Below are 24,230 nucleotides of genomic sequence, written 5' to 3'. Positions count from 1 at the left end.
GCTGTTTCTCACACTCACTGTTATTTACATCTGCTCTTAACAGCTGCAGAAAATACATCTAGATTTTTAGTTTTAAGCTGCCATGTTTCCCATGTGTGACTAAGATCAGAGATGTCTCGGGCTGGAGATTCTCATTCCAGCTGGGAATGTTTTTTAGGGTGTGTCTCAGTTTTGGCTTCTTTTCCCAACTCCCAGCTCTTTTCTAGTTAATTAAAGGCATATTTGTGCTTAAAGTTCACACTTGAGAGGATCCTGGCAGCCTACAAATATCCCAGTCATTCTTCCTGCCAGTTTTAGTAATGCGAAAATCCAAGGTAAATGGTTGGGAGTACGGCTGGACGACCGACTCGGCTTGGAAGTTCATAGGTTTTTCTCATGGGACTTGGCAGGAGAAGGAGCCTTGCCGTGTCCGAAGGAGTGTGTTCCAATGAACAAAATTCACAGGAAACTATATTTTTTGCTCCCCCCCCCCCCCCTTTTTTTTAAACTGATTTGCATGCAACCGGAAACATCTTAACCTTGTGCTGTGCTTTCTTCTAATTATAGAATTTAAAGTTTCTTTTCTTTTTACTTTTGCATAGTTTGTTTCATGAATGTTTACATAATTGGTAGTTGAAAAGACAAGCTTATGGCATGCACTTACCATTGGGATTACGTCTGTTGAGGCTTGTAATCGTCAACTGGGTGCTAGGGACTGAACGTTGTCTAGTGGCTAAAGGAGGAGAGCGTACCAGGTTATCATCTCTCTTTCATACGCTTCCTCTGAAACTTTGCCTGTATGAGAAGACAAAATTGGTTTAACTCAAGTTTTAAGCACATCTGTTTGAACTGTTGTAAAAGCTGGACAGATACATTGAGTTTAAAACAGGTAAAATGATGGCTTATCCCATATTCCTGTCTGAAGGCAGACAAGATGAGCATTCATACTAATGATAAAAGACTTGATGGTTTGGCTGCAATTTTTTTTTTTAAAGAAGTAAGGAGTTGATCTGGATAGCAGTGATTTGTCCAGGCAACGATGCACTTACACTAGTCGCCTGGAAGCAGAGAATGAGATTTTACAATACCAGATGTTGGGGGGGGGGGAGCAGAGAGTAATTGGTCACAGATTCTACAGCTAAGAGCTTGCTAATTTAAAATCTACAGTGACAGAAAGTTATTCTTTCATTGGTAGCTGGTTAAATTAGCCCTAACGTGCAGTTTCCACCAGCTACAGGTCACTAAGATGGTCTCACCATGGATGCCCCAAGCTGGTGTCCTTATTTGCAGCCTGAGCAAAAGTGCCACCTAACGAATGCACAAATGTGCAAAAATCTTTTGTTCTTTGCTTATCCTGCAGTCTGTATGGCCCAGGCATGCGAACGATACGGGAGATTAGCTGGCTGCTACCATTTCCATTGACTTGTATCTTGCAATAGAGTGCCAGTTTTAACTTTTGGAGGCTTCCTTCAACAATTGCTACCTTCTCTTAAAGGGCTGTCATTTGAAGGGCCAGATATGGCAAAAATATCATTCATCACTTTTAATACCTGCTTATCAGCCGGAAAAACTAATTCTACAACAGTCAAACAGATGACTGTTTCTTCAGTCTCCTAGACGAGGATGCAAGCTGCTCTGGATTCTCAGGCCCCAGGCACTGCATGTCACAAATCATGCCTCTTTTTCAGAGGATGGCAGTTTCAGCATGAAGGGGGGTGGGGGGGGAAGTATGTTTTAGTTGCAAGCTATAATTTCCAATTACACTCACAGTTCTGCACCTGGTGAGAAATTCTTGCCTCCAACCTTGTCTGTGCTGCATGTTGATACTGGAGATTGTGGTTTGATTCTGGAAATAGCAAGCAGAGACGAAAAAAAAGTTAATAGATATAATGAGGTCGAGTCCTTGATGTCAGCTTGATCCTAGGGGACGTGAGCACTAGCCAGTTATGCTGGCCCTGTGAATGAAAGTGGAAGATAGATGAGGGCTCTTTATTTACTAGGGGCATCATGTGATTTTTGAGACCCAAGGGAAAGCTGTAGAACTGGTATTTTCTCTCGGAGTCTACTGGCTAGTGATGATGAGAATTAGCCCCATTGAACATCTGTCCATCTGTCTTTCTAAGTGCACTCATCGTAATATGTAGGCTCATTACAGTGAGGGATGTTGCAGTCTCCTGGCCAAAGTCCATCCTATTTCTATAAATTCCCCCCCTTGCAGTTTTAATCACGCATGGGATCTTCCTTCACTTCCTGCCTGTCCTTGGCAATTGTTGTGCATCACAAGAGCCTGGATAAGGGAAAACAGTATACACATACCAGTTTTTAGCATGCTTGAACTCTTTTACCACTTCAACCCCAGTGAACTACAATAAAACACCTCAGTCCTTGGATTGGAACAAGCCAGCTCCTCTGTAATAAAGTCTGATTTGAGGAAAATAGAACTAGAGATTAACTAAGCAGCAGGAGAAACTGTGAGAGTAGCAAAACAGAGAAGCAACAGTTAGCATTTGGACAATATCAATATGCGAGAGCAGCAATTAGAAGCAAGGTGGGATATGCTGAAAATTGAGGAAGCCATGTCCAGCAGGCATCAGCCAGCCCACGATCCCAGAGCTTAGGCTTATTTAGGGCTTGAGGGATGAGCTGCTGGGTGGGAACAGTTGCAGCATTGTGTCTTGGCAAATACAGAGCTTGCCAGGATGGTTAGGAAATGGAAGAGAGACCTGGCTGTCAGCAACACCACTCTTCGCTTTTTCTCCTCAGGGAATACCATCACTATGCCAACTGCCTCGGGGGCCAAAAAGCGTTTCTGGATTATTGAGGACATGTCCCCATTTGGCAAACGCCGCAAGACCGCATCCTCACGCAAGATGCTGGATGAAGGGATGATGCTGGAGGGATTTCGGCGCTATGACCTCTACGAGGACTGCAAGGACTCCAGCTGCCAATTCTCTCTCAAGGTTACCCACTACCACTGCACGCGGGAGAATTGTGGCTACAAGTTCTGTGGCCGCACCCACATGTATAAGCACGCCCAGCATCATGATCGTGTTGACAACCTGGTATTGGATGATTTCAAACGCTTCAAGTCTTCACTGAGTTGCAACTTCCCAGACTGTCAGTTCTCTGGCAATAGCACACACTTCCACTGTCTGCGTTGTGGCTTCCGCTGCACTGACAGCACTAAGGTGACAGCCCACCGTAAGCACCACGGCAAGCAGGACGTCATCAGTGCTGCTGGCTTCTGCCAGTTCAGCTCAAGCGTGGACTGTGAGGTGCCTGACTGCAAGTACAAACTCAAGTGCTCCCACTTCCATTGCACCTATCCTGGCTGCAAACACACAGTGGTGGGCATGTCACAGATGGACTCGCACAAGCGCAAACATGAGAAACAGGAGCGAGGGGAGCTTCCTGCCATCTCTCCTGGCCCTGAGGGCCTTGCCCACTCCACTCTCGAGTATGACATCCAGAACTCTTCCATCAACCTGGACAGTTCCCTCAACCTCAGCACTGACAACAACAGCTCCCTCTTCTTCCTGCAGAACGCGGCTGGCGTGGGCCTCAATGATTCCCTGGACCTCAGCAAGAAGCAGTCAGAAGTCACCGAAGGTCCATCGCCGAGCAGAGCCGGGACCGCACCTCAGGAGAGGGGGGCGGTGGCATCTGGCTCTGGTGATGTGGAGGACGAGGATGACTCTTCCCAAGAGGATGAAGAGGATGATGAGGAGGAGATGAATGAAGAAGAGGAGGATGATGAAGAGGAGGAGGATGATGATGACGATGAGGAGGATGAGGAGGAGGAAGACCTGAACACAGATTCTGAAGAATCGCTGCCTGACCCTGAGGGCCTGGCCACTAAAGAAGATGGAGAACCAGAGGAGGCTGCTTCTTCCACAGACCATGGTGATGCTTCCAGGCCGCAGGGCGAGCCAGCCCTTACTCCAGCCCCAGCTCCTGCTCCAGCTCCAGCTGCTGCCCCAGCCTCTACCGTTGCTCCAGCAGCTTCTCCTTAATCTTAGAGACAACAGCGGCAGTGGTTTGGTTTTGCTCTTACACAGAATTACTAAGAGGACCCCATATGAGGCAAGAACAAAGATTGGGATGGCAAGTGAAAAACAAACTCCGTGCCACACACACAAGAGAGAGAGGAAGGAAGGAAACCCATGCTCCTCCACAGGCCCATAAGAGAGACAGGCTCGCAGCAGGACTGGTGCTGCATCACTTCATTCTGCAGATCACAGAACACGGGGGCAGGATGCAGCAAAAAATACCCTTTTATACAGACATGAACCTTGAGGGTACCAGCTGCTTTTCCGTGCTCCCTGCATGGTGCGTGGGGCCTGTGCCCATCTGGGGACCCTTTGTTATGGGTGGGGCTCTATCCCCCCATTTTTCTTTCTGGGTTTTATTTTTTCCATGTTTTCAGTTGTACGATATTAATAATAATCTCCACTTCTTGGAGGGGGGTGGGTGGGAACAACAGGTAATGAATTTTAGAAATATATATTTGTGTGTGTGTCTCTCTCTATATATATAATGTATACACACACACACATATATAAAATTCAAGGAATTGGTGTCACAAAGACAACTAGCTCAGCTTTTGCCAGTGGGAAGGAGGGGGTGAGGGGTGCGCGCTCTCTCTCTCCACCCCTCCCCCCTTCTTTCTCCAGCATTAAATGAATGGCATCAGACAGCAAGGGTGGGAGTGGGTATTTATTGTCACATAAATGAGGACGCATTAATGAATGAGCAGGGGTGGGAATGGGACACTCCTCTGTTCTTCCAGATCCTTTTTACTATTAATGATAATAATTTTGAATGCTATTTATATTGTAAAACTTTCTCAGTCTACACTCTCTCTGTAGGACACCTCTCCTCATCCCTGCTATTCTGCCTGTAGGGATTTAGCTGAAGTAACTTGGGAAGAACACAGCGGGCAGTTCGAGGGTCTGTCACACTGGAGGACTGGGGTTAATCTCCCATCCAGTTCCATCTCATCCCAACCCCCAGGTGCTTCCTCTCTGTTGAGGGTGAGGCGTTTTTGTGGTGCTTCAGTATCCCCATCTCAGGAGGTTGTGAGCTGACACTCTGTCCCACGGTGCAGCGCAAGGAGCACCGTGCTCACAGAAGAGCGTCCTAGCCATTAAAGCAGCCTTGAAAATACTACTTGCTCTGTGACCCAAGCAGTCGTACAATGACAGGTATGTCCCCAGTCCCCAAGCCCTTGTCCCCAGCCTTTCACTGGGGATGGGCAAGTCTGTCTTTCTGCATGGACTGATAGGGATCTCTGGTGACTTCTGAAGAGGGAGAAGAAGGCAGGCAAACATTCAGGATCCCGCTGTGGGATGTCCTGCTCAGACTGGGGGTCTCTCTTGCTCAGCACTGGGGCAGGGACGGGGGGACAACACTGTTCTGCAGCACCTGCATAGCTACTGGCACAGTCACGGTTTTTGCAGCTACAAAACATGAGGCTGCTGCAACCTACGCAGCACAGAGACCTCAAAGATAGGGGGAGATGCTAGCTGAGGCCAGGATGTAGTCCAGCTAAGAATTAATGCATTACTGGGTCCATGCTGATAAATTTTGCCAAGCAGGGCTAATAGCTTGGGCACTGCGTAAGCAAATACAACTATACTGTTTTGAGACCTGCCAGCTCCAGAAGCTTGGGCTTTCCCCTGGTTGCAAGCTCTTTCCTAGCCCAGTCTGGGAACACACACTACAGGATACTGTCCCGGACTCTGACAGGTGAGACAGTAGCTGTTTGACCCCAAATCCTCGCCTGAGTCTGAGAGGGAGGGCTTGTCTGCATACGCCTGGACTCCAGAAGGACTAGCTGTATGAACTAATTCTGATAATAGTTGTTTCGGTGCCAGTTTGTAAGTATACCAGCCTAGCAAAAGGTTCCTTGTGTCTGAAGTTCGTCCCTTTTTAAAAAAAAAAAAACACACCTAATTTTTTTTTTCTAACATCATGCAGGCACCCCTCCCCACCCCCAACCCCGTGAGCACTTCAGCTCCAAGGGATCCCCATAATTTGTTTTCACCCTGAACAGATAAAGGCCTCGAGAAGTTTAGGTTGCTTGCTTTTTTTTTTTTTTTTAATTATTTCCCTAAGGAACTGGTGCAGATCAGGTCTGATTTATAAACAAGCAGCTCAGCTGTGTAAATGTGGGGACAGAATGTTCAGATAATGTTTCAAAAGGAAAGGAAAAAAAAAAAAGTTGTACAGTATTTTTCCTGTAAAGGTTATTACTATATATAGAACAAAAGAGAAACCACCAATGCCAGGGGGATGAGGGGGGTCACCTGCCTTCTGGATAGCCCTTAGATATGGTTAATTGTGTGCAATTTTTTTTCTCTCTTTTTTTTTTTTTTTTTTTTTTTTTTCCTTCAATGTAGTGTTTGTTTGTAGAGGGTGGCAGGGGAGGGGGGGCCTTAATGCTACGGTTTGAGGCTGACTTCACACTCCTAGCACTGACCGGAGCTGCACGATTCCGAATTCTAACTTGAATTTTGTAGAGATGAAACAAATGAAAACAAAACAAATGAAATATTGTTATTACTAGTTTGTAGTATATTTAATTCTTTGGAGTTCTTTTCCTCTATCAGCTATTTGTGTGGCTTTTATTTTTATAGGGTTTTATTTTTTTTGTTTGTTTTTGTTTTGTTTGGTATATCCCCTGCCCTCAACTGTGTGTTTTCTAGCACAACCCAACTGAATATAATGAAGCTCACGTTCCTGGGGCAGAGTGAGGGAATGAGGCCCTGGAATTTCTAGAAACGGGATGGGGCAAAAAAGATTTTACTTTAACGGCATTTGCTGCAGGTTCTATACTTGTACATTTTTCCCATATTCAGCTACTTAGATAGTGTGGTGATGGGCTCCAAGAGGACTCCTTGGATGTAACACAAGCCACATCTTGCAAAGCAGATGTGTTTGTTTTGTGCCACTGAAATCAACACGATGTGTATCAGTGACCTGTGGGAGCAGGATGGAGCCCACGGCCTTCAATACAGCATCCTGCAGGGTTCCCAGAACCCCCCTGCGAGCGTTGGTAGCGCTGAAGGCGAGGGGGGAGTCTGGTCTCGGTGGCAAGGCACGGGGCTCCCTTGGGCCGCTTGTTTCCGCTCAGGATAGGCTGTTTCCCTGCTGTTAGGAGCTGGGAACCTGCACCAGGACGTAGCGTTTTTACCTCTCCCCTTTCACATCTCACCAGACTCCACTGACTGAATCACTGCACAATAGTGGGAGAAAGCAGAAGTGTGTGGAGAAAAGGGGTAAAAGATCTACCAGTAGCTCTGCTAACGCCGGCCCGCTTTGGTTGGCGCTGGACGTAATACATCATCCCAGGAGGCAGCTTTAGGCAGGTGCGGCCAGTGCAACTGCACCAGGATCCGCGCTGGAACGGGGCGCTGTTTCACATGTCCTTCTGTGTGACCAAGTGTGCCAGAAGGGCCTGTGTTTATCTATGCACACCATTTTCTCCCCCAAGGCACCCTACTTCTCCCTAGCATCTCAACCTTTCTCCCAAACGTCTCTCACCTCTTCTCCGGGAGCTGGCACAGGGAATGAGATTTCTTTCCCAACAGGCTACTGCTGAATGCGCCGCCCGAGCAGGGCCTGACCCCACAGACGGTCAGATACCCTCACCGGACAGTGGCCGCCCAGCAGGCTGGCCCTACCCCCAGAGCGCGTCTTAACCTTCTCCAAGTCTCGTTTCTGTAAATCTCTTACTATGTCTCTATTTGCAACAACAATAACAAAAAGTCAAGAAAGTTAAACCCATCTTTTTATTCTGCCATGTTAAGGCTTTAATTCAGCAAAACTCTTAAGCAGATGCTTTCTGAACGGACGCAGGTTTAAGCCCATGCTTAAGTGCTTTTCTGAACAAAGGCCTCAACAGCACAAAGATCCCTATTAGAGCGAGGTGGTTTTTTCACTTCAAGCTATCATATCAATAGGACTGTTAATACAATACTATTGAAATATGTGCTTAAAAGAATGGCCAGAGAAGAGAGGGAGATTCAACTAACTGTATGAGGAGGGGGAAAGAGGAGAGAGGAAATGGAACTGTTCTGTCCAAAACAAAATAAAACAAAACCCAAACAAAAGAAACCTTGAGATGGACCCTCCTGATTCTGCTACCATTCACTGCTGAAGAGCAAAAAAAAAAAAGAAATAAAATAAAAACTATTGACTAGATGGTTCATTCTAGCCACAAACTCAACTGGATTAAAGTATGTGTGGAAGGAATTTTGTAAAGAAAAAAAAAAAAATTTTAAAAAAATTTTCCAATGTAGCAAAAAAAAAAACTTTAAAAAACAAAAATGAAAAAAAAAGACAAAGAGGGAGGATTCTAGCCTTTTGTAATATCCATATTGCACACTAGGACTATAAGCCATTGCTAGCTCATTTTGAATTTTAAATGTGTAATTTTTTTTGTTTTGTTGTTGTTTTTTTTTTTCTTTCCGTGGGGGAGGGGGGGGAAATAAATGCTTGAACCACCAATGCTCTTTTTAATGTTTTATAAATATGTATGTGTATATATATAAATATAAAAATAATATGTATGCACATATATATGTGTGTGTGTATATATCTATATGTATATACATATATATAGATATATAGATATATATATAGGTTTTGAGACAAAAATGCAGAAAGTGAAAAAAAAACACCCTAAACAGGATGGTGTGCTCTGATTTACTTGAATCTGGTCTCTTCAGCACCTGCGTTATTAAGAACTGAATATTTTTCCACTTGAATTTAGTGCTATTAGAAATTTAATATATGTGTTTTATTTATTTGATTTTTTTTTGCATGACTGATGCAAGGTTTGACATTTTCACTCAATAAAAACTGGAAAAAAAACCCCAAAGTTTCAAGTGATCAAGTTGTCTTCTTGACTGAGGAGGTGTCAGTTTTATTTTTTTAAAGCTAGCAAGTCTTGGAGCAGTTTGGGTCTTTTAAAGCACTGCAGTCCTAGTAATGGCCCTGCACCCATTTTAACAGCCACTGGTTTAGCACTAGTGCTGAGGCGTTAAGTGCGACAGGAATGGAGTTCTCTTCATATGGACTCCGGCCTCAAGCTTTTTAAGCAGCCTTGTAGTTTTATTTGAAGTGCTCATCGGGGCCCCCAGTAGAAGTGATGCTTACATCGCCACGATTTGCTAAACTGGGACCTGGGATTAGAGATGTGACTGCTCACATTTTGACTTTTCCCTTCCTACCTGGGCCCGCAAACTCAGGGTGGTGGACTGGGATCCACGGTAGAACTGTGCTTGCTGTAGCCCCCTTGAAACCTTACAATGACATTCAAAGCCCACTAAATCAATAGATGTGTGACTGTCCCCCTAACAAAAGAGAGATGAGGAGCATGAATGAAAAATCCTGTCTGCATAGAAGGGGTGGGGGGGCTAATAAATCTACTGATCTCCACTAAAATGCAATGCTGAAGCCATATACTTTGACAGACCTTAGCAAGAACACATAAAGCTGTATGCCGTGCACCAAAAAAATCTGAACGAAAGCGCTCCTTACCTGGCCACTCCATAGCTTCTTCCTGCTGCAGAAACTTGTATACACCATGTGCTTGCAAAGTACGGCGACTGCCATCTGGGCTGAGAAAGTCTTTCAGGCAAGAGGGTGTCCTGACAGCCACAGTGCGACACAACACTGCCTTGGTACAACTGATCCAGCAGTCATGAGTGCTGACTGTAAAGGAACGACAGATTAGATAAAACCACTGCGCGCTCAATACAGCTTGTCCCCACCATTCTCCTGTCCAAGACTCATCCCAGGCCTGGGCACTTCCACACCGGAGGTGGGTCTAGAACAGGCTTTCATCGCCAGCATCCCTGCTCTGACCGAGGCAGATGGGGACAGGCAGTAGATGCCATTTTACAAGGAAGTAAGCAAGTTATATTGGAGGGAAAAAACCCACAAACAAATAACCAAAAAAAAAAGCATGCGTTCACAGCACTTGATACGCTCTAAAGCAATTGCTCTCCTGGTATTTGCCAGGTAACGACATGCCCCCACGTGCTCACCCCTCAGTGGAAGAGCACTGCAAGCACACATCCTAGCTGTCCTGGTGGAAATTTGGACACATCCCAAGACATAACTCTGCACAAGAGCTGCCTCTGTGTTGACCCCCATGCCCTCCACCCCACCCAAAGCTGTTCTTCAGTGAGGCACCAAGCCTGCACGCAGACCAGCACACATCCAGCTGCCTTCCTGATCAGGCCGGCCTTGAGTGCCCCAAAACGCAACCAGTTCTGCACCAATGGCAGGTATTTGGGTGCCTGTGTATCCATCCCCTCTTAGCCTCGGTCACCGCCTCTGCAGTGCCAGATGAACTGCTCCTAGATGCTGGCCTGCCAAAGCCCTGTTGGGGGTGGAGGGAAGAGTAATGTCAAAGTTCTTGTTTTTACCCAAAGAAAGCAAAGAAAAAAAAACCCTCCTGTGTGGCGCTTCCCCTACCATCTTGCAGCAGCCGGGTGTTTGCATCTCTCTGCCGCCCGTCAGAGAACCCAGGAGCAGCAAAGCAGCGCTTGCCAAGCCTGATGCATTGGCAGCAGCTGCCTCCTTATTAGCAGAGCGGATTAGACTCCTCTCTCTTTCAAAGCCCCTCGTTGCTCTGCTGCAGCTCCCAGCCATCCTGTTTTCAGATGTCATTATCTGAACATGCTCCTAATCCGACCTTGGAGCACAGAGGTTTGTTCTCACTGGAGCTCTGCCCACAGCACATGGGCTATTTACATGCCTGTGTTTCCGGGGGGGACAGGGGCCGTGAACGACACGACTCACTGCTTGAAAGCTTTTGCCGGAACTTGCCTGCTCTCCGTGGAACTCTGACTGCACTTCATAAAAGAATGACTAAGTCATGGCAGAAGCTGCAAGTTGAACAAATCAAAGCCTCACTGTTGCGTTCATTCCGAGCCCTCGCAACTGGTGACACTGCAGCTCTGCATCTGCCCCTCTGCATCCAGCCCCTGCAATCGGTGAGCCACAGAGAGCAGCAGACACCTAGCAAGGCTGCTGGTTCTAATGGCAGGACAATAACCGGGCAGTTGCTGCTGTTATTATGCTTTGATTGCATCAAGCATACCTTTGTAACAGCATTTTTTTCTGAGTGCAAGACCCTACAGTTACACACATAGCCACAAAACTACACTGCCTATTTCCCATAAGACACTGGATATCCACTTTTCAGCATGCTATGAAGTCTGCAGCACCCACCAACATAGGCACCCACAGCGGGAGTATCCCTTGGCACCAGCCCAAACATAAAACTCAAACAGAGGAGCACTGCTTTCCCCTCTCCAAACAATTCAAGACTTTAAAACAATAGAGGCAGCAAAACTTCAATCGCCTCAAACATAAACAAGCCGCATTCAAGGTATTCTAGGACACAGAATGGGAGACCAGATGGTTCTGCCGCTGCTTCCAATCATCCTGGTTTTTCGATGTCATTAACCAAACATGCCTAGTCCAGCCTTAGCACATGGAGACCTGTCCTTGCTGGAGCCGTAAGGGCCAACAAGGACAGAAATAAAGATAGCAGATTATCAGTGTTGGCTGAAAATGAAGTTAATAGCCATCACACTGGCTCAGAAAGACAATCAATCACCACTATTCATCCAAGTGCTTCTCACAGACAGTCTAGCAAGGGTATTTTTAGAGATTACTAGGAAAATAATACTTTGGGTTACACCTCTCCTTATGTCCCAGACCTGCAAGGAACAGTTTTTATACTGTGGTAGGCATTCATTTAATTTGCAGGACTCTTTTTCTTACGAGCTCTTATCAGCTCCAAACTTAACTCCCCTTTAGTCAAGCAGCCATCTCACAGGGAGCTGTGAGGACCAGACTGCAGAGCAGCCGGTGTAGGGCAGCCAGCGGCCATCCCGGAGCCACACCGTCAGGTGTGCAAAGCTGGTGCATGTGCCCAGCAAAATACTGCTCATAGCTTGCTCAGCTGAGTACAGAATGGAGTAAAGCATGGCTGACTCTGGGAGGATATTTACTCCAGGAGCACGATGCCTCCTACACCCAGACAGAAGGAAACTGAGAATTCTGTTGCTTACCAGTACAGGGGAAAAGCAGCTGTTAGGACATACAACACATACTGAGCATAACGTAGAGCTTGCAAGGACCAATGCTCAACACTGGCTTCCTAAGGCATAATGATGTTAAGAAAGACCTGAAGACTTGCTAGGGAAATAGGTCTGTTCAATACGCCCATCTTTATACCTCTAGATTAGAGAATCAAATTTGGAGCCGAGCAGGATTTTAGCATAGAAGAGCAGTGGTCAAGTCCCTGGGTATGAGTGCGGCTGAGATGCCTGCAGGAGCCCAGTTTCAGCAGAATCCATAGGGCAGGAAAGGGGAACTACACATGTGCTGCTGCAGATTTAGAGAAACCTACTGTTGAGAAAACAGGGCATGCCTCTGATCGGGTAGCAGGACTGGAGACTCCTAGCTCTCTTAGAAGACTAGCAAGAGTTATTCTAACACATCCTCCTCCCTGTAACAGGACAAGAAGCCAGAAGTAGAAGTTTTGACAGAACACAGACACAAAAGGGCAAAAAACATTCGCACAATGGAGAAGAAATTAATTGAGGCAGCTTTTGGTACTGTCCGTGTTGCTCAGGTATGGGAGCTAAGATAGAAACCAGCCATTAACAGATAACAACAACTAGCTAATAGATAATAAATGCCTTGAGACTTCCTGGAAACAGTATTTTCACTGAGCATTGGGTATAATAACACAAAGCAAGAGAGAAATATTACGACACAGAAGTGAACAAGGGAGCGTGGACCAAATGTTTAAAGCTAAGACCTTCACTTGACCTCTAAAATTTCCTTCACGGTTCTGCACAAGCCCTTTCCAAGAAGCAAGGTTCTGAACCAACAATCCTGCTACCTGGTACATACAGCCTGCATCAACTAGTTGTGTCACAGCCGAGTTTTGCATTTGCACTTCTGGGCTGTTGCACACAGGCACAAAATTGTGTTCACAAACCTGAAGGTGCCTTTTTTGAAGACCATGGGAAGCCCTTTTAAAGAAGAAGCTCTTGGGGAAAGAGGAGAGGAGCTATAACCAAATATCCCCCCCACCCCCAATCTGCATGCAATCTGCATAGAAGACTGAAGCTTTCAAACATGACAATAAAATCTCACATCATCTTCAAGGGGAACATGAACTTTAAAGACTTCTCTGAAAGTCAATGAGCAGCTTGTACCTATTCCAAACAAAAAAAGCATGTAGATCGTTGAGAATGTTTTTGGAGTTTCACATACGTGCACACACACAAACACATGAATAAATAAATAATTTCTGTCTTTCTCTACAAATCAAGGCAGAACTTAAGTTTAATATGACCAAACTTGGAAAGAGTGAGAGCATGCATGAATATATCTGTACACAAGACTTGCACATGCATAGCTACAGCAAAATACACAGGTTTGCCTAATACTTGCATGGGGAAAAAGAAAGCATGCCACTTTTGGTGAAACCACACACTAGCATGTGAAGGAATTGCCTGTGTGATATTTACTGTACCTGCTGTATTTCATGAGTATCTATACAAAGGTAAGGATAGGCAAGATGCTGTTGAGTCCCTCTGTTGCAGACACTGTTATGTGGAAATCCAACATTTGGGCAGGAAGCCCCCGCTTTTTGGGTCTCTCTCTGCTGTCTTGAACAAACTTCACCAGTACCTGAAAGCTGGCAACACCTAACTCTGGAGGCAACAATCTCTACCAAAGGGGTGAGGGCAAAGAGGGGAAAGGCACTGAACAGCATTTTTAGGTACAGTAGGTGTTAGAAGGGATGACAAGTTCTTCATGCCAGGCCTGGGGCACGAAGTGGGCTCACTGGAGTCCCTAACGCCCACCTTCCATTACAAGGGCCAAGCCTTTGCTCAGAAGTTAGGAACATGGCCCCTCCAGAGGCAGATCCCTTCATCTTACCCGGGGCAGACAGGGTGCTCTGGTCCCTAGTCCTGCTCTTGCCCCTGAAGTGCCCCAGACCCATCCTGGCTGAGGAGGGGCAGCCAACAGAGGCGGCTTCCCTCCTTCCTTTTGCTCTTTTTTGGCAGGGAAACTCTTAAACAAACAAATGAAGAAACACTGAGGATTTAAGTAAACAGACGACGATTTATCTGACAGGCAGACTGAGCCTTTCCCTGCCCCCTTCCCTTCCCACAGGGCAGGGTGCTGCCTTGTGCTCTCGCTGTGAAGCCAGCTACCAAGGAGCCCTTGCTGTCACCGGCAGCCCCTAGGACATTGCTGTGATCCCAGGCCACAGCCAAGCTTTGCCTAAACATCAGAGCTCTAGAGTCCGAAACAGTAAAGAGGATAAAACAAAGCCATTTGGTCTGTGGCCAAAGCAGGTTAGAGAGCCCCTCACGGGGAAGTAAGCTCGTTCATTCAGCTACCAGGCCCTGACCCTGCAAGTCACGTCTCAGCTAGAGCCAGCTGCGCCCACAAGATGGAAGGGAACCAGCTCTGGCCTGTGGCTGGAGGCGGCACCGCATCTACCTGCCTGCGCCCTGCACCGAGGCCGGTAACACAGCCGCCTCCGCAGAGGTGGTTCCCGCAGCTGATGCAGCTCCTGCCCCTCCACACCCCCTCTGCAGAACTACGGAGGGGACACTCGCTGCCCCGGCATTCACTGCGCTTCTCTACTTCACACAAATTAGCAGACTCTGCCTGCGCTTTTTAGCATTGGGGAAAAAAAGGTAAGAAACAGATGCAATAGTGTGATGTTCCAGTTTCAGTCGAAACATCAGGCTGCACCTCACTCATTCTGGGGAACAGAAGAGACTGTGAAGCAAGAGGGAGCCCCAACTTCCATCTCACACCCAAAACTTGCTGGCTGCTGCAGTGGAAGCATTGACATTACTGTACAGCAATGCGCAGGCACAAAAACATACAAGTAAGCAGGCAAACAGGCATGCAGAGATGAAGCCTACTGTTGATGCTGTTAAGAGGGCAGGAAGCAAAGAATAATACATCTACATAGGAAACCTGCAGCAATTTAGCACACAGTCTTCTGTGCATGTATGTATCAGTTGAAACTGCTGAAGTAGATCTGTTCAAAGAGATGGAAGAATGTCCACCCAAGAATTTGATCTGGTTTAATTAAATCAGTTAAAGAAATTAATTTTAAAGAGGTGTTACACAGATAAAACCTCAGTACTAGCTTATAGAAGCAGAGGGATAAAGTTGGAAGCAGTCTGTTTCTGAAGTGTTAGAAAGAAAAAGGAAAGAGCATTAGGCATTAGGAGACAGGCAGGCACGACGGAAGACTGAAAAACCAACAACAGGGATGCTGTACAAAACAGACACGCCAAGCAGACAAAGTGACTGACAGACAGACAAGCAGGCTGGCAAAGTGACAGACACAAAAAGAAAAATGGGCAACAAATAAGCCAGTTATACTTCTAGATCCTCTGAATCAGCCCTATCCAGCCAATCACCTTCTCACTCAGGAGACACAGTCCTAAAGAAAAGCAAGTATTTTACCTAAAACAGAAAGGAATACAATGTCAAATCCCCCCACACTCCTCTTCAGGCATGTTCTTGCAGCCAGCATCATAAAACATCTCTCATTATTTGTGCAAATATAGAAGGAAAAAAAAATCCTGAAGGGTTAAATCCTTCAGCAGATGCAGAAAAGGAGGGCTTGGTGGGAAAACAGGGGTGTTGTTCTAAGATGCTCCATATTGTAAGTAACCCCTGAGCAGTCCTTGCAAAGCATTTGGGGAGATTTTTAGTCTGAAAGACACTTTACAAAAATAAATTGTAATTGAGTTTAATAATCTTCCCCTTTTCAGAAAGGGCCTGACAGATGCTGCCTAGTGCTCACTTCTGCCCCATTTCAAATATTTTTACCTTATTTGGATGAAATATATTATTTTTCTAATGAAAGGAGGTTGTGTTTTTTTTTTTTTCCCAAAGAGCTGGTTTTCCCTTCGTCCAGCTGGTGCCTTTATTAGGTTAGTGCTTGCTCCCTTTTGGGGATGGGATTGTTTTTTTCCCTTAGCTGGGAGAGACCATGCCAGCCCCTCAATCTACAAGTGTGCAGTTCAGAGCTTCTACTGCAGAGCAAGTGGAGGAGTTGGGCCCTGCCCTCCATCTCCCCTCTTCCCTGATACCTCGAAATTCACCTTAGGTACATTTCCATTATTTTATTTCATTTTTTGAGAGCATACATAGTGGTAAGATCCAGCCTTTCATCAGCATAATAGGTGGACACAGCCCTGAAGGCGCCTACAGAGGCTGACTCCTGAGGAAGCAGCATAGTCTGGGGATAAGACAATAAAAGGGAAAATGGAGAATGCTGGAAGCTCTCTCCTGTGCCCTTAGGTAAATAATTTCCCATGTTTCACCTCCCAGCATCCCTTTATTTATGTTTTCAATCCCTGGAGGCCAAGCCCCTCTCTTGCTTTGCACTTGCATACCACCCAATGGTATGAGAGGTCAAGTCCAGGCTGGAGGGCTCTCAGCCCAAGCTTAACATCAGTTTTTCGTGTGCAGGGTTACCACCACATACAATTTGTGCTTAACATAAAGCACCACCACACAGAAGGGACCTTCCAAAGCGTCCTGTTGTCAAAGCCCTTGGGAAGCCCTTATGTTCTCCACAACCTGCTGGGTGTGGAGGGTCTAGTCAAGCATGGAGACTGTGATTTTGACACAACAGGTTTGCAACAAAAAGCTAGTCTGAACCTGCTGTCTAGCCTTTGTTTTCCCCAAGCATCACACTGCCCCACCAAAGGAAAAGCAAAGGCAGCCTCCATTTCTGTAGCAGGCACTACAAATGAAAGCAACGGAGTAGACACAGACTGGGTTTTTCCACAGCCCCCTCCCTGCCCCAGGCAGCAGCCCAGCATATGCCATGCTTTCTTCCACCAGTACACATCAGGATAGACCTTCTGGCAACCCTTATAACAAACCCCAGACCAGGGTGAGCTAGCCACTGGAAATGAAGCCAGTCCTCCCGCTCTATTGAAGACAAAATCAAGAGAGAACATAGTTATTAAAAAGCACTTACTTGCCAGAAGAACCTGAGTTGCAATAAGGAAAGGCCAGATCTAAAATGTCTGCCTCCAAGCCAGGGCAAGCTGGCTAACTGACCAGCGCAGGCTGCTCCAGGAGGGTAGTGCAGCTCCTCTCACACAGCTGTGCAGGCCAGGCTATCAGGGGACAGGGGCTACAGCTGGGTGGTGTGCTGCAGCCTCGCGCTGCTCTCGCTCCAAAGCACAGCCAGCAACGGGGGCTGGGGCTCTCACTCCAGAGCACAGCAGTTCATGGGGGTTAGGGTTTTTGCGCGAGCTGCAGGACCTAGCATGAAACCTCGTTCCCAAAGTTGGCTTTCTCTGCAACTTGTCTTTGTCACATCTCTGTATTTACCAGCCGGTATTTTTTACCATCACATGTGGAAACTGAGGCACACTTATAAGTAAAATACTTCGCAAAGTGTCACGCAGCAAAGCAGCAAGATCACGAGGGATCCTACAGTCCATCCTCTTCCTTCTGATCCCAAACACTGTTAGATTAAACCCCCAACACTCAAAAGGCAATAAAAAAAAATTCTTCGTGCTTCTGCAAAAGATGCACATAGGACTTACTCGTCACATCTGGGAGTGAGGAAGGCTGGACAAAGATGATCAGGAGACATCTCTCTTAACCCTTTCCCACTCTGTCACATTTTTGAGCTCCCCACGTTTCTCTTGTAGCTATTGAAAAGGCAGCTTTTGTATCCTCAAATTACTGGAAAGTACCAGCCTGATATTGTTTCCTCTAGGAGAGAGAGCAGAGGGTTTCACTGAAATGTGCTCAAATGACACCGTTCAGAGGAAGCTCCCTTCACCTGCTTTCTATAAGCTATCAAGGACCTATAGAAACCATGTTACGAACCCACTGAACTCACCAACCGGGGTGTTGTTATTCTTCTTCCTGTGTCAAAACAAAGGCTGATTATACAGTAAAATAGAGTACTTGAATAAGCCAGATGGTGGGTAACTGCTGCTGTCTGTCTTGTTCTGCAGAAAAAAGGTTCGCTACCTGGTCATCTTTCAGCTAATATGATGCCATTCTTAGTGCCTACTGGCCAGTGGGCTAAACATTTCACAGGGCAGCTGATCTAAGAAGTTTGTTTCTAGCAAAAAAAAAAAAAAAAAGAAAAAAATTATAAGTTAGCAGTCAGGCTACACAGTTCATAGGGACCAAACCAAAATACTTGTCATACAACTGTTGCTATGCTGAAGGACAAGGAACATAAGACAGAGGAATAAAACCCGTGATTCACAACAATACCCGCTGGTAAGAAGGTCTGGCTTCTTCCAAATTCTCTGCTGGTGGGTTTGATGTCTTCAACAAAGTATACAAACACCCCATCGGCAGCCAGAGGCCCAGAGTTAGATTTTTTGAGCAACAACAGCTATGATGGAGTTTTCTGGGATTCATCAGGTTGGGGAAAGGAAAAACTGTAACCTATTGACTTGGTAAAGGTTGTAAGAAGCAAAAGCTAAGGGAGGGAAAGGGCAGTTGAAGAAAACTGCCTTTTACTCTGCACCAGAAATCTTGAGGCAAATGAATTGAACACTGGCAACATGGAGGAAAAGAGGGGAAAAATGAACCCGCAGGGATGCTTGTACTGTAAACCTCGTAAGTCACTCTGCAAGGCACATACCTCAGCAACATATTTTCCACATTTCACCAACTGCTGTTGTCCAGGCACTTTCTATTTTCAAAACCTTCTATGTATATAAAACGTACACAGGCAGGACAATACGTTTTCACCACATCCCTGTGTTCAGTCGTGTTTTCTTTTCACAAGGATTCCTGGCTTGGAGAAATAAAAAGTGCCATCTCTTAAGAAAAGCCTTTCCTTTTAAACACTTTCAAATTTGCCCTGTTTTAGCTAAACGTGACGTTCTTTGTGAACGTTAAACAGTGGAGAGAGAGACTGAGAGGGAGAGGGAGAGAGAGACGCACACACACACTCACTCACTCCTGGGGAAGATATTCGTCCATTTAAGGAATGAGAAATCATCACATTCAGCAGCAGGTCTAAATACAGTAATATGAAGGTCCCTTTCGCTCCCCCTGAGCAGGAAAATGTCACTGTGTACCAGACACCCAAATACTCAGGAATCAAGTAAATCCCTCATTTTTAAGAAGGGAGCCAAATACTTCTGTTGAACAAAGATGGGACTGCAGTAGCTACAAATTACTTGCTGTACGCCATTTCTTTCAATGGCTTCTGTACTGACATGGCAGGGTTAGACCAGTCATGGGATACGGCACAGCATTCCCTGCTGGCAGATAAGACTGAGGGGCTGTGGGATATCTCACACGCTCCCTTCAGCACCTCCTGCTGCCGGGGGTGGAAAAGAGTAGGATCCTGCATTCTGCACCCTGCAGAGCCTCCTGCTGGGAGGAAAGGAACCGGAATAGCTGCATTTTACTCATTGGATAATACATCCATTTCCTCCTCTGCAATATTGGAGGCAACCTAGCATTACAGTGTTGTTGGAGCTATTTATATTGTACCTTATACTGCACTTACACCATTCTTTACACTGCCTCCTGCTGATATAACCTGGTATTGGAGCAGTCAGATAATCAACCATAAATGTCCTTCAGAAAACATTTTCTAAGGACTGAATTTCTGTATTAGTCCTTTTTCCCTCCCTTTACCACCCGCCATGCACATTTCTCCCCAAAATAAGAGCCACAGTAATCCAGTAACAGCCTGGTGTTAAATAGTGGTAACTCATATTTATTACAATTATATACAATCGTATTTTATATTTGAAATCTATACATGATCACACAGACGAGCACACTTGCTTGGTGAGGACAGTGAGACTCAGTTGTTACAAGAATTGCTCTGCTAAGAGGCTCTGATGCAGTGAATAATATAATTGGACACCACCATTTTACCAGCTGAGAACACAATGCTGCAAATGAGAGGTTTCAAAATTCACTGTTTTAATTTGTATATAGCCCCAACAGGGCAAAAAAAAAAGGCTGGACTGGGCAAGAAGGGCCAGTGGTGTACCTCAGAGCTGGAACTGTTCTCTCTTCCGTAAAGACTGCTTTGCTGAAGCAGGTGCCTGTCACTGGGTAGGTGCAGGTCTCAGCTGATCATTTAAGATGGGTTTTCTGCTCATTTAAGGAGAAAAACAGGCTAAGAACCATTGCAAAGATTCAGAATTAACCAACTATTTCAGCATCTGATATTATGTCATTCATTCATTCATTCAGGGCAGCTATAAATAAAATGTAAGATGTCAAAAACTGACGTGAGCTCCTTGTCTTTGGAGGAGGAAGGGTAATAATCGGGATGAGTGGGGCCAACTTCGTTTAAAGCCTTCTATTACTGGGGAGCAATCAGTAACAAAGCCACCTGTTCTCATGGATTTTACTGTGGCCATGAAACCTGGACTTGGTCCCTAGCAAGAGGCCACTTCGATGAGTGTAAGCATGTGGGGTGGAAATAGTGTTCTTTGGACCCCACAGAAATTTAGTGTTTTTAGATGCTAGGTAGTTTCAGGAATTTGAGGCTTGACATAAGGCTTGGAAGAGCCAAGACTGAGATCTGGTGAGGAATTCAGGGTTAAAACATTCTTTTTTTGGCAACAGGTTATCAGGTAGTTTGAGAAATAAAACACAGGGTTATTTTGGGAAACAAGAGAACTGGTTTGGGCCTTACGTGGGGATTAAAGGCTTGTGAAATCAAAGAGCTCAGGACAGATTGGTTTCTGAAACTGGACAGAAGGACTCTAGGATGCAGCAAAGAGGCTGACTGTTTCAGGAGAGAGGATGGTGTTTTTGTAAGAGGACTTATTCTGTAGCTGTGGTGCATGGTAAGGCGATTGGTCTTCCAGCCTAGGCAGTAACCCCAGCTCATGGGGAGAAGGTGGGTCTGGGAGGGGAGAAGAAGCCACTTCAACACTGCAAAGCCCTGTGGTGATACAGGGCCCACCCTGTTCAGTGGGCAATCATGACCCTACTCAAGGTCAATAATGGGAGATTCACTGGAGGGGACGGTGGCACTTCTCTCCACAAAACGGGAGAGGCACCGGGGACAGTGCAGGAGGCTAGGGAAGATGTACAGCAGCAGCAGCAGAAGCCAGGGTGCCTTAGTCAATCTCATTCTCATTGCTGGCCCCCTCAGGTCTTCGTAGCTTTTCCACTTGCTCATTAATCTGACCATCCCCTCCTCGCCGGTCCTCAGTCTGGACACCCAGACATTCCTCCTCATCCACATGGCTAACATCATCATCCTCATCGTCCTCTTCCTCCTCTTCATTCCTTTTGTTTTCCCTTTTCTCCTCCTCACCCTGCACCTCCATCCGCACTTGGCTCTTGACGTCAATCACTGCCTTGTTGCCCTCCTCTGTGCTCAGCAGATGGCAGCTGACCTTCGAACCCTCAGGGCTGTGGTTCTCCTTGACTGGTGATGAGGTGGTGGACTCGTTGCTGACAGGTGAGATGTCGCTGCTGCTATTATGGTTGGCAACAACAGGGTTGGAGGGTGAGCTTGGCTTCACTGGGATCTGCCATGACGGGATCTTAGGAGCCGAAGGGGAGGGAGGGAACTGCCTCCTTGGGGGAGGGGAAGAGGGGAAGAAAAGGAGAGAAAGGGGCTTTTATTAAAAACACTGAGGGGTTATCGTTAGAGAGAATGGTATTTGCACTGGGGAAGTCATGTAAAGCAGGACTGAAACCGCAAGTCTCCTTTGTCATAAATGAACAAAACCAAAGCCACTTCACTTCTTCAGCCAGAATCTCAAAGTGCTTTACAAGCCCCCAGTAACCGAGCCTGCACACAAGGAAAATATCACAGCTGGGCAATCTGAAGTACTAAAATGACCTGGTTTAGCCAATTTCACAGAGTAAGGTAGCACTCAGGAATGCTGCCTGTGGAAAGACACGAGTGTCCCTTTATAAAACAATCACTAACTAATTGGTAAAGAAAATTCCCACTATAGCGAGAAGTCAGGCACACCAGGTCCTTGTGCCCAAGCCAGGGAATTTCACCACCTGGTTCTCGCCTCCACTGTGATACACAGCTATTGCATGCTGGCTCATTACAATCCAGAGCCTATCTCCTAGTCCCAGCATGCACTTTACATGTTTGGGCCAGGTCCTGGCTGCCACAAACTGGTTCAGCTTCTCTGACTTGAATGGAATTGCACTAGCTTGCACCAGCTGAGAAAGCTGCCCGCTTTGTCCTCGCGTCCTTTCCAGGTGGGCTTTAAGGATTTGATAGCGGCAGGCTAACGCTCAGCCCTAACGGGAGAATCCAAGTACCAAACAGGATAAATGTAAGTGCAGTAGGCAGCACTGGTGCCTTCAGAAAGTCATCCATCATGAAGAGCAAAGCAAAAAAGCGTGTCTGATCTAGTACTCCCCATCCATCCTTGCTTGTGTATGTGAAAAGTGGGAGTATGAAGAGGTATCAGATCAAGCTCTGGAAAGGATGCTGTGTGGCAGGAGTTCTCATGCCGCTCAGGTGAGCTGGCTAGTGCCACGGACAAGACCAGAGCAGACGAAAGCTGGCTGCTCTCCTACACTGAGCGCTCAAACACAGCAGATGACATTTTCTTAGACTGAACTAGGAACAGTAGTTGCTCTCACCTCCCTCTTCCTGCTGCCATCACCAGCCATCAAAGAACTCTGCTGATCTAACCTCCATCTCCTGTGAGTGCAATAAGCTAGTGTCTGCATTATTCAACCAGTATCATAAATGCAATCAACACATTCAATCTGGAGACTTTCTTGGCTCCGGTGTTGCTGCTGCCTCCTCACTGCAGAAACACTTGCCTTTTTGTTAAAAAACAACCCCCCCAAAAGTTTTCTTTTTTCCAAAAAGCACTTACCCCCAGCTGCAGCTTTCCCATTGCTGAAGAGGTGTCCTTAACTAATGCTCTCTCCCCAGCAGTGATGCTGGTACGACCCAACTTAACAAACAGTAACTTAGTATGTGTCCTCAATCCTCCAAAGCTTTCTACTGTGACTCCTGGGAGGAATGGGAGGTGTAGCGAGAATTTAAAAGGATATTAAAGCCAATACACTTTTCAGACTTCTGAAAAGCCTGCTTGCTGAGATCCAGAACATGCCTAGTCCACTCTTAGACTGATCTTTGAAGTCCATCTCTTAGGAAACAGATGACTTGAGAAGACTTAGTTCCATGTTAAAGGAGGCAAGTGAGTCATATCAGAGTGAAAGGATCAATAGCTGAAAAGCTAGATAAACTCTTAAGTAATGTACTTGGAAAAAAAGGATTTCCTCAAGAACTGAGATCCCTGTTCTTATGACTGTCCCACAGGCTGGGATTTATATCACCTCATTTCAGTCATCTACTACATTATAAGATGTCTATACCTGAGCTAGCTAATTGAGAGAAACAGGCTCTGCTGAAGTGCGATTCTTTTCATCCTGGTTACGCCCTAACCATGAATGGGTCAGCTGAATTGCACCCAGAAGTGACTCTGTAACAGAATGCAGATGCAGTCAATACCTCAAACTAGGTGAGAGGCATCCTGACTGTGGTGAATGGCAGAGAATTCCTCTATCATAAACGAAAAGGAAAAATCTTATTAATTACTCAAAGCGCTCTGTGATTTAAGGCAAGTTTGAAAAGCATTTTGAGACCTGCAAATAGAAAGTGATAGTGGAGTGCAAAGTGGTGTTATTAAAATAGCAATAACAGGATATAGAGCTAGTTCCTGTTGGAAATGCCTTTCCTCTTCATGACCGAGAGAATCCCAGAAAGCAACCCTTTCCCCACACAATAATCTGCTCACATATTCCATCCATACCGGTTCAGGAGAAGTCCTTTTAACGAGTAGATCTCAGATTTCAATTCATTAATATTCTGCGACTCCAGAATCCAGTTGGTGGAAGTTGTGGCCTAGAACATGAAAAAGAAGATATAAAGATCAAAGTATGAACTGGGAGATAGTTCACAAATGTCACTTTTTTTTCTATGTTATCCTCCCTCTCCTCCCATCTGGGAACCTTGAGCCCCGGGCATAACATACTTAAGCTCTATCACTTAAAATCTCTCAGATGTGAGCAAAACAACTTCCACAATAAAGAAGGACCTGAATGGGTCCTCATGATGATCAGACATAATAATTGTCTCAAGATGCTAAGACTATTGAAATATTTGCTTTCCATTTGGGGGACTCACTAATCTTGTCTCCAACGTACCG

At 45.9% G+C, this 24,230-nt stretch overlaps 2 protein-coding genes across 3 annotated transcripts in view; one reads left to right on the top strand and one right to left on the bottom strand.

Annotated features, from left to right (window-relative positions):
• Positions 1-4,256, top strand: part of CASZ1 (castor zinc finger 1) — a gene marked incomplete at its 5' end in the record, with an annotated part of 92,730 nt that extends 88,474 nt beyond the window's left edge. Inside the window, one exon of the mRNA XM_082329162.1 lies at positions 2,743-4,256. Coding sequence (XP_082185288.1) covers positions 2,743-3,992 — 1,250 coding nt within the window. The 3' untranslated portion in view covers positions 3,993-4,256. The remainder of the gene's footprint in view (positions 1-2,742) is intronic.
• Positions 1-24,230, bottom strand: part of PEX14 (peroxisomal biogenesis factor 14) — a 102,274-nt gene that overhangs the window by 2,532 nt on the left and 75,512 nt on the right. The window contains exons 8-13 of one of the 2 annotated variants that reach the window (XR_014230085.1): positions 23,835-23,926; positions 20,066-21,615; positions 18,692-18,843; positions 9,526-9,699; positions 1,748-1,825; positions 644-774 (exon numbers count right to left, since the gene is read on the bottom strand). Coding sequence is in view for 1 of the 2 variants with exons in the window: in XM_082329164.1 (XP_082185290.1) it covers positions 21,150-21,615; positions 23,835-23,926 (558 nt within the window). In the remaining variant the exon portion in view is untranslated. Of the gene's footprint in view, positions 1-643; positions 775-1,747; positions 1,826-9,525; positions 9,700-18,691; positions 18,844-19,848; positions 21,616-23,834; positions 23,927-24,230 lie in introns of those variants that run through there. The other variant, XM_082329164.1, reaches the window with a different exon arrangement.

This window comes from Platalea leucorodia (assembly GCF_965183815.1).
Source record: "Platalea leucorodia genome assembly, chromosome: 17".
NCBI lineage: Eukaryota > Metazoa > Chordata > Aves > Pelecaniformes > Threskiornithidae > Platalea > Platalea leucorodia.
The sequence above is the reverse complement of the archived record's forward strand: the minus strand, read 5'-3'. Positions and strand labels throughout refer to the sequence as shown.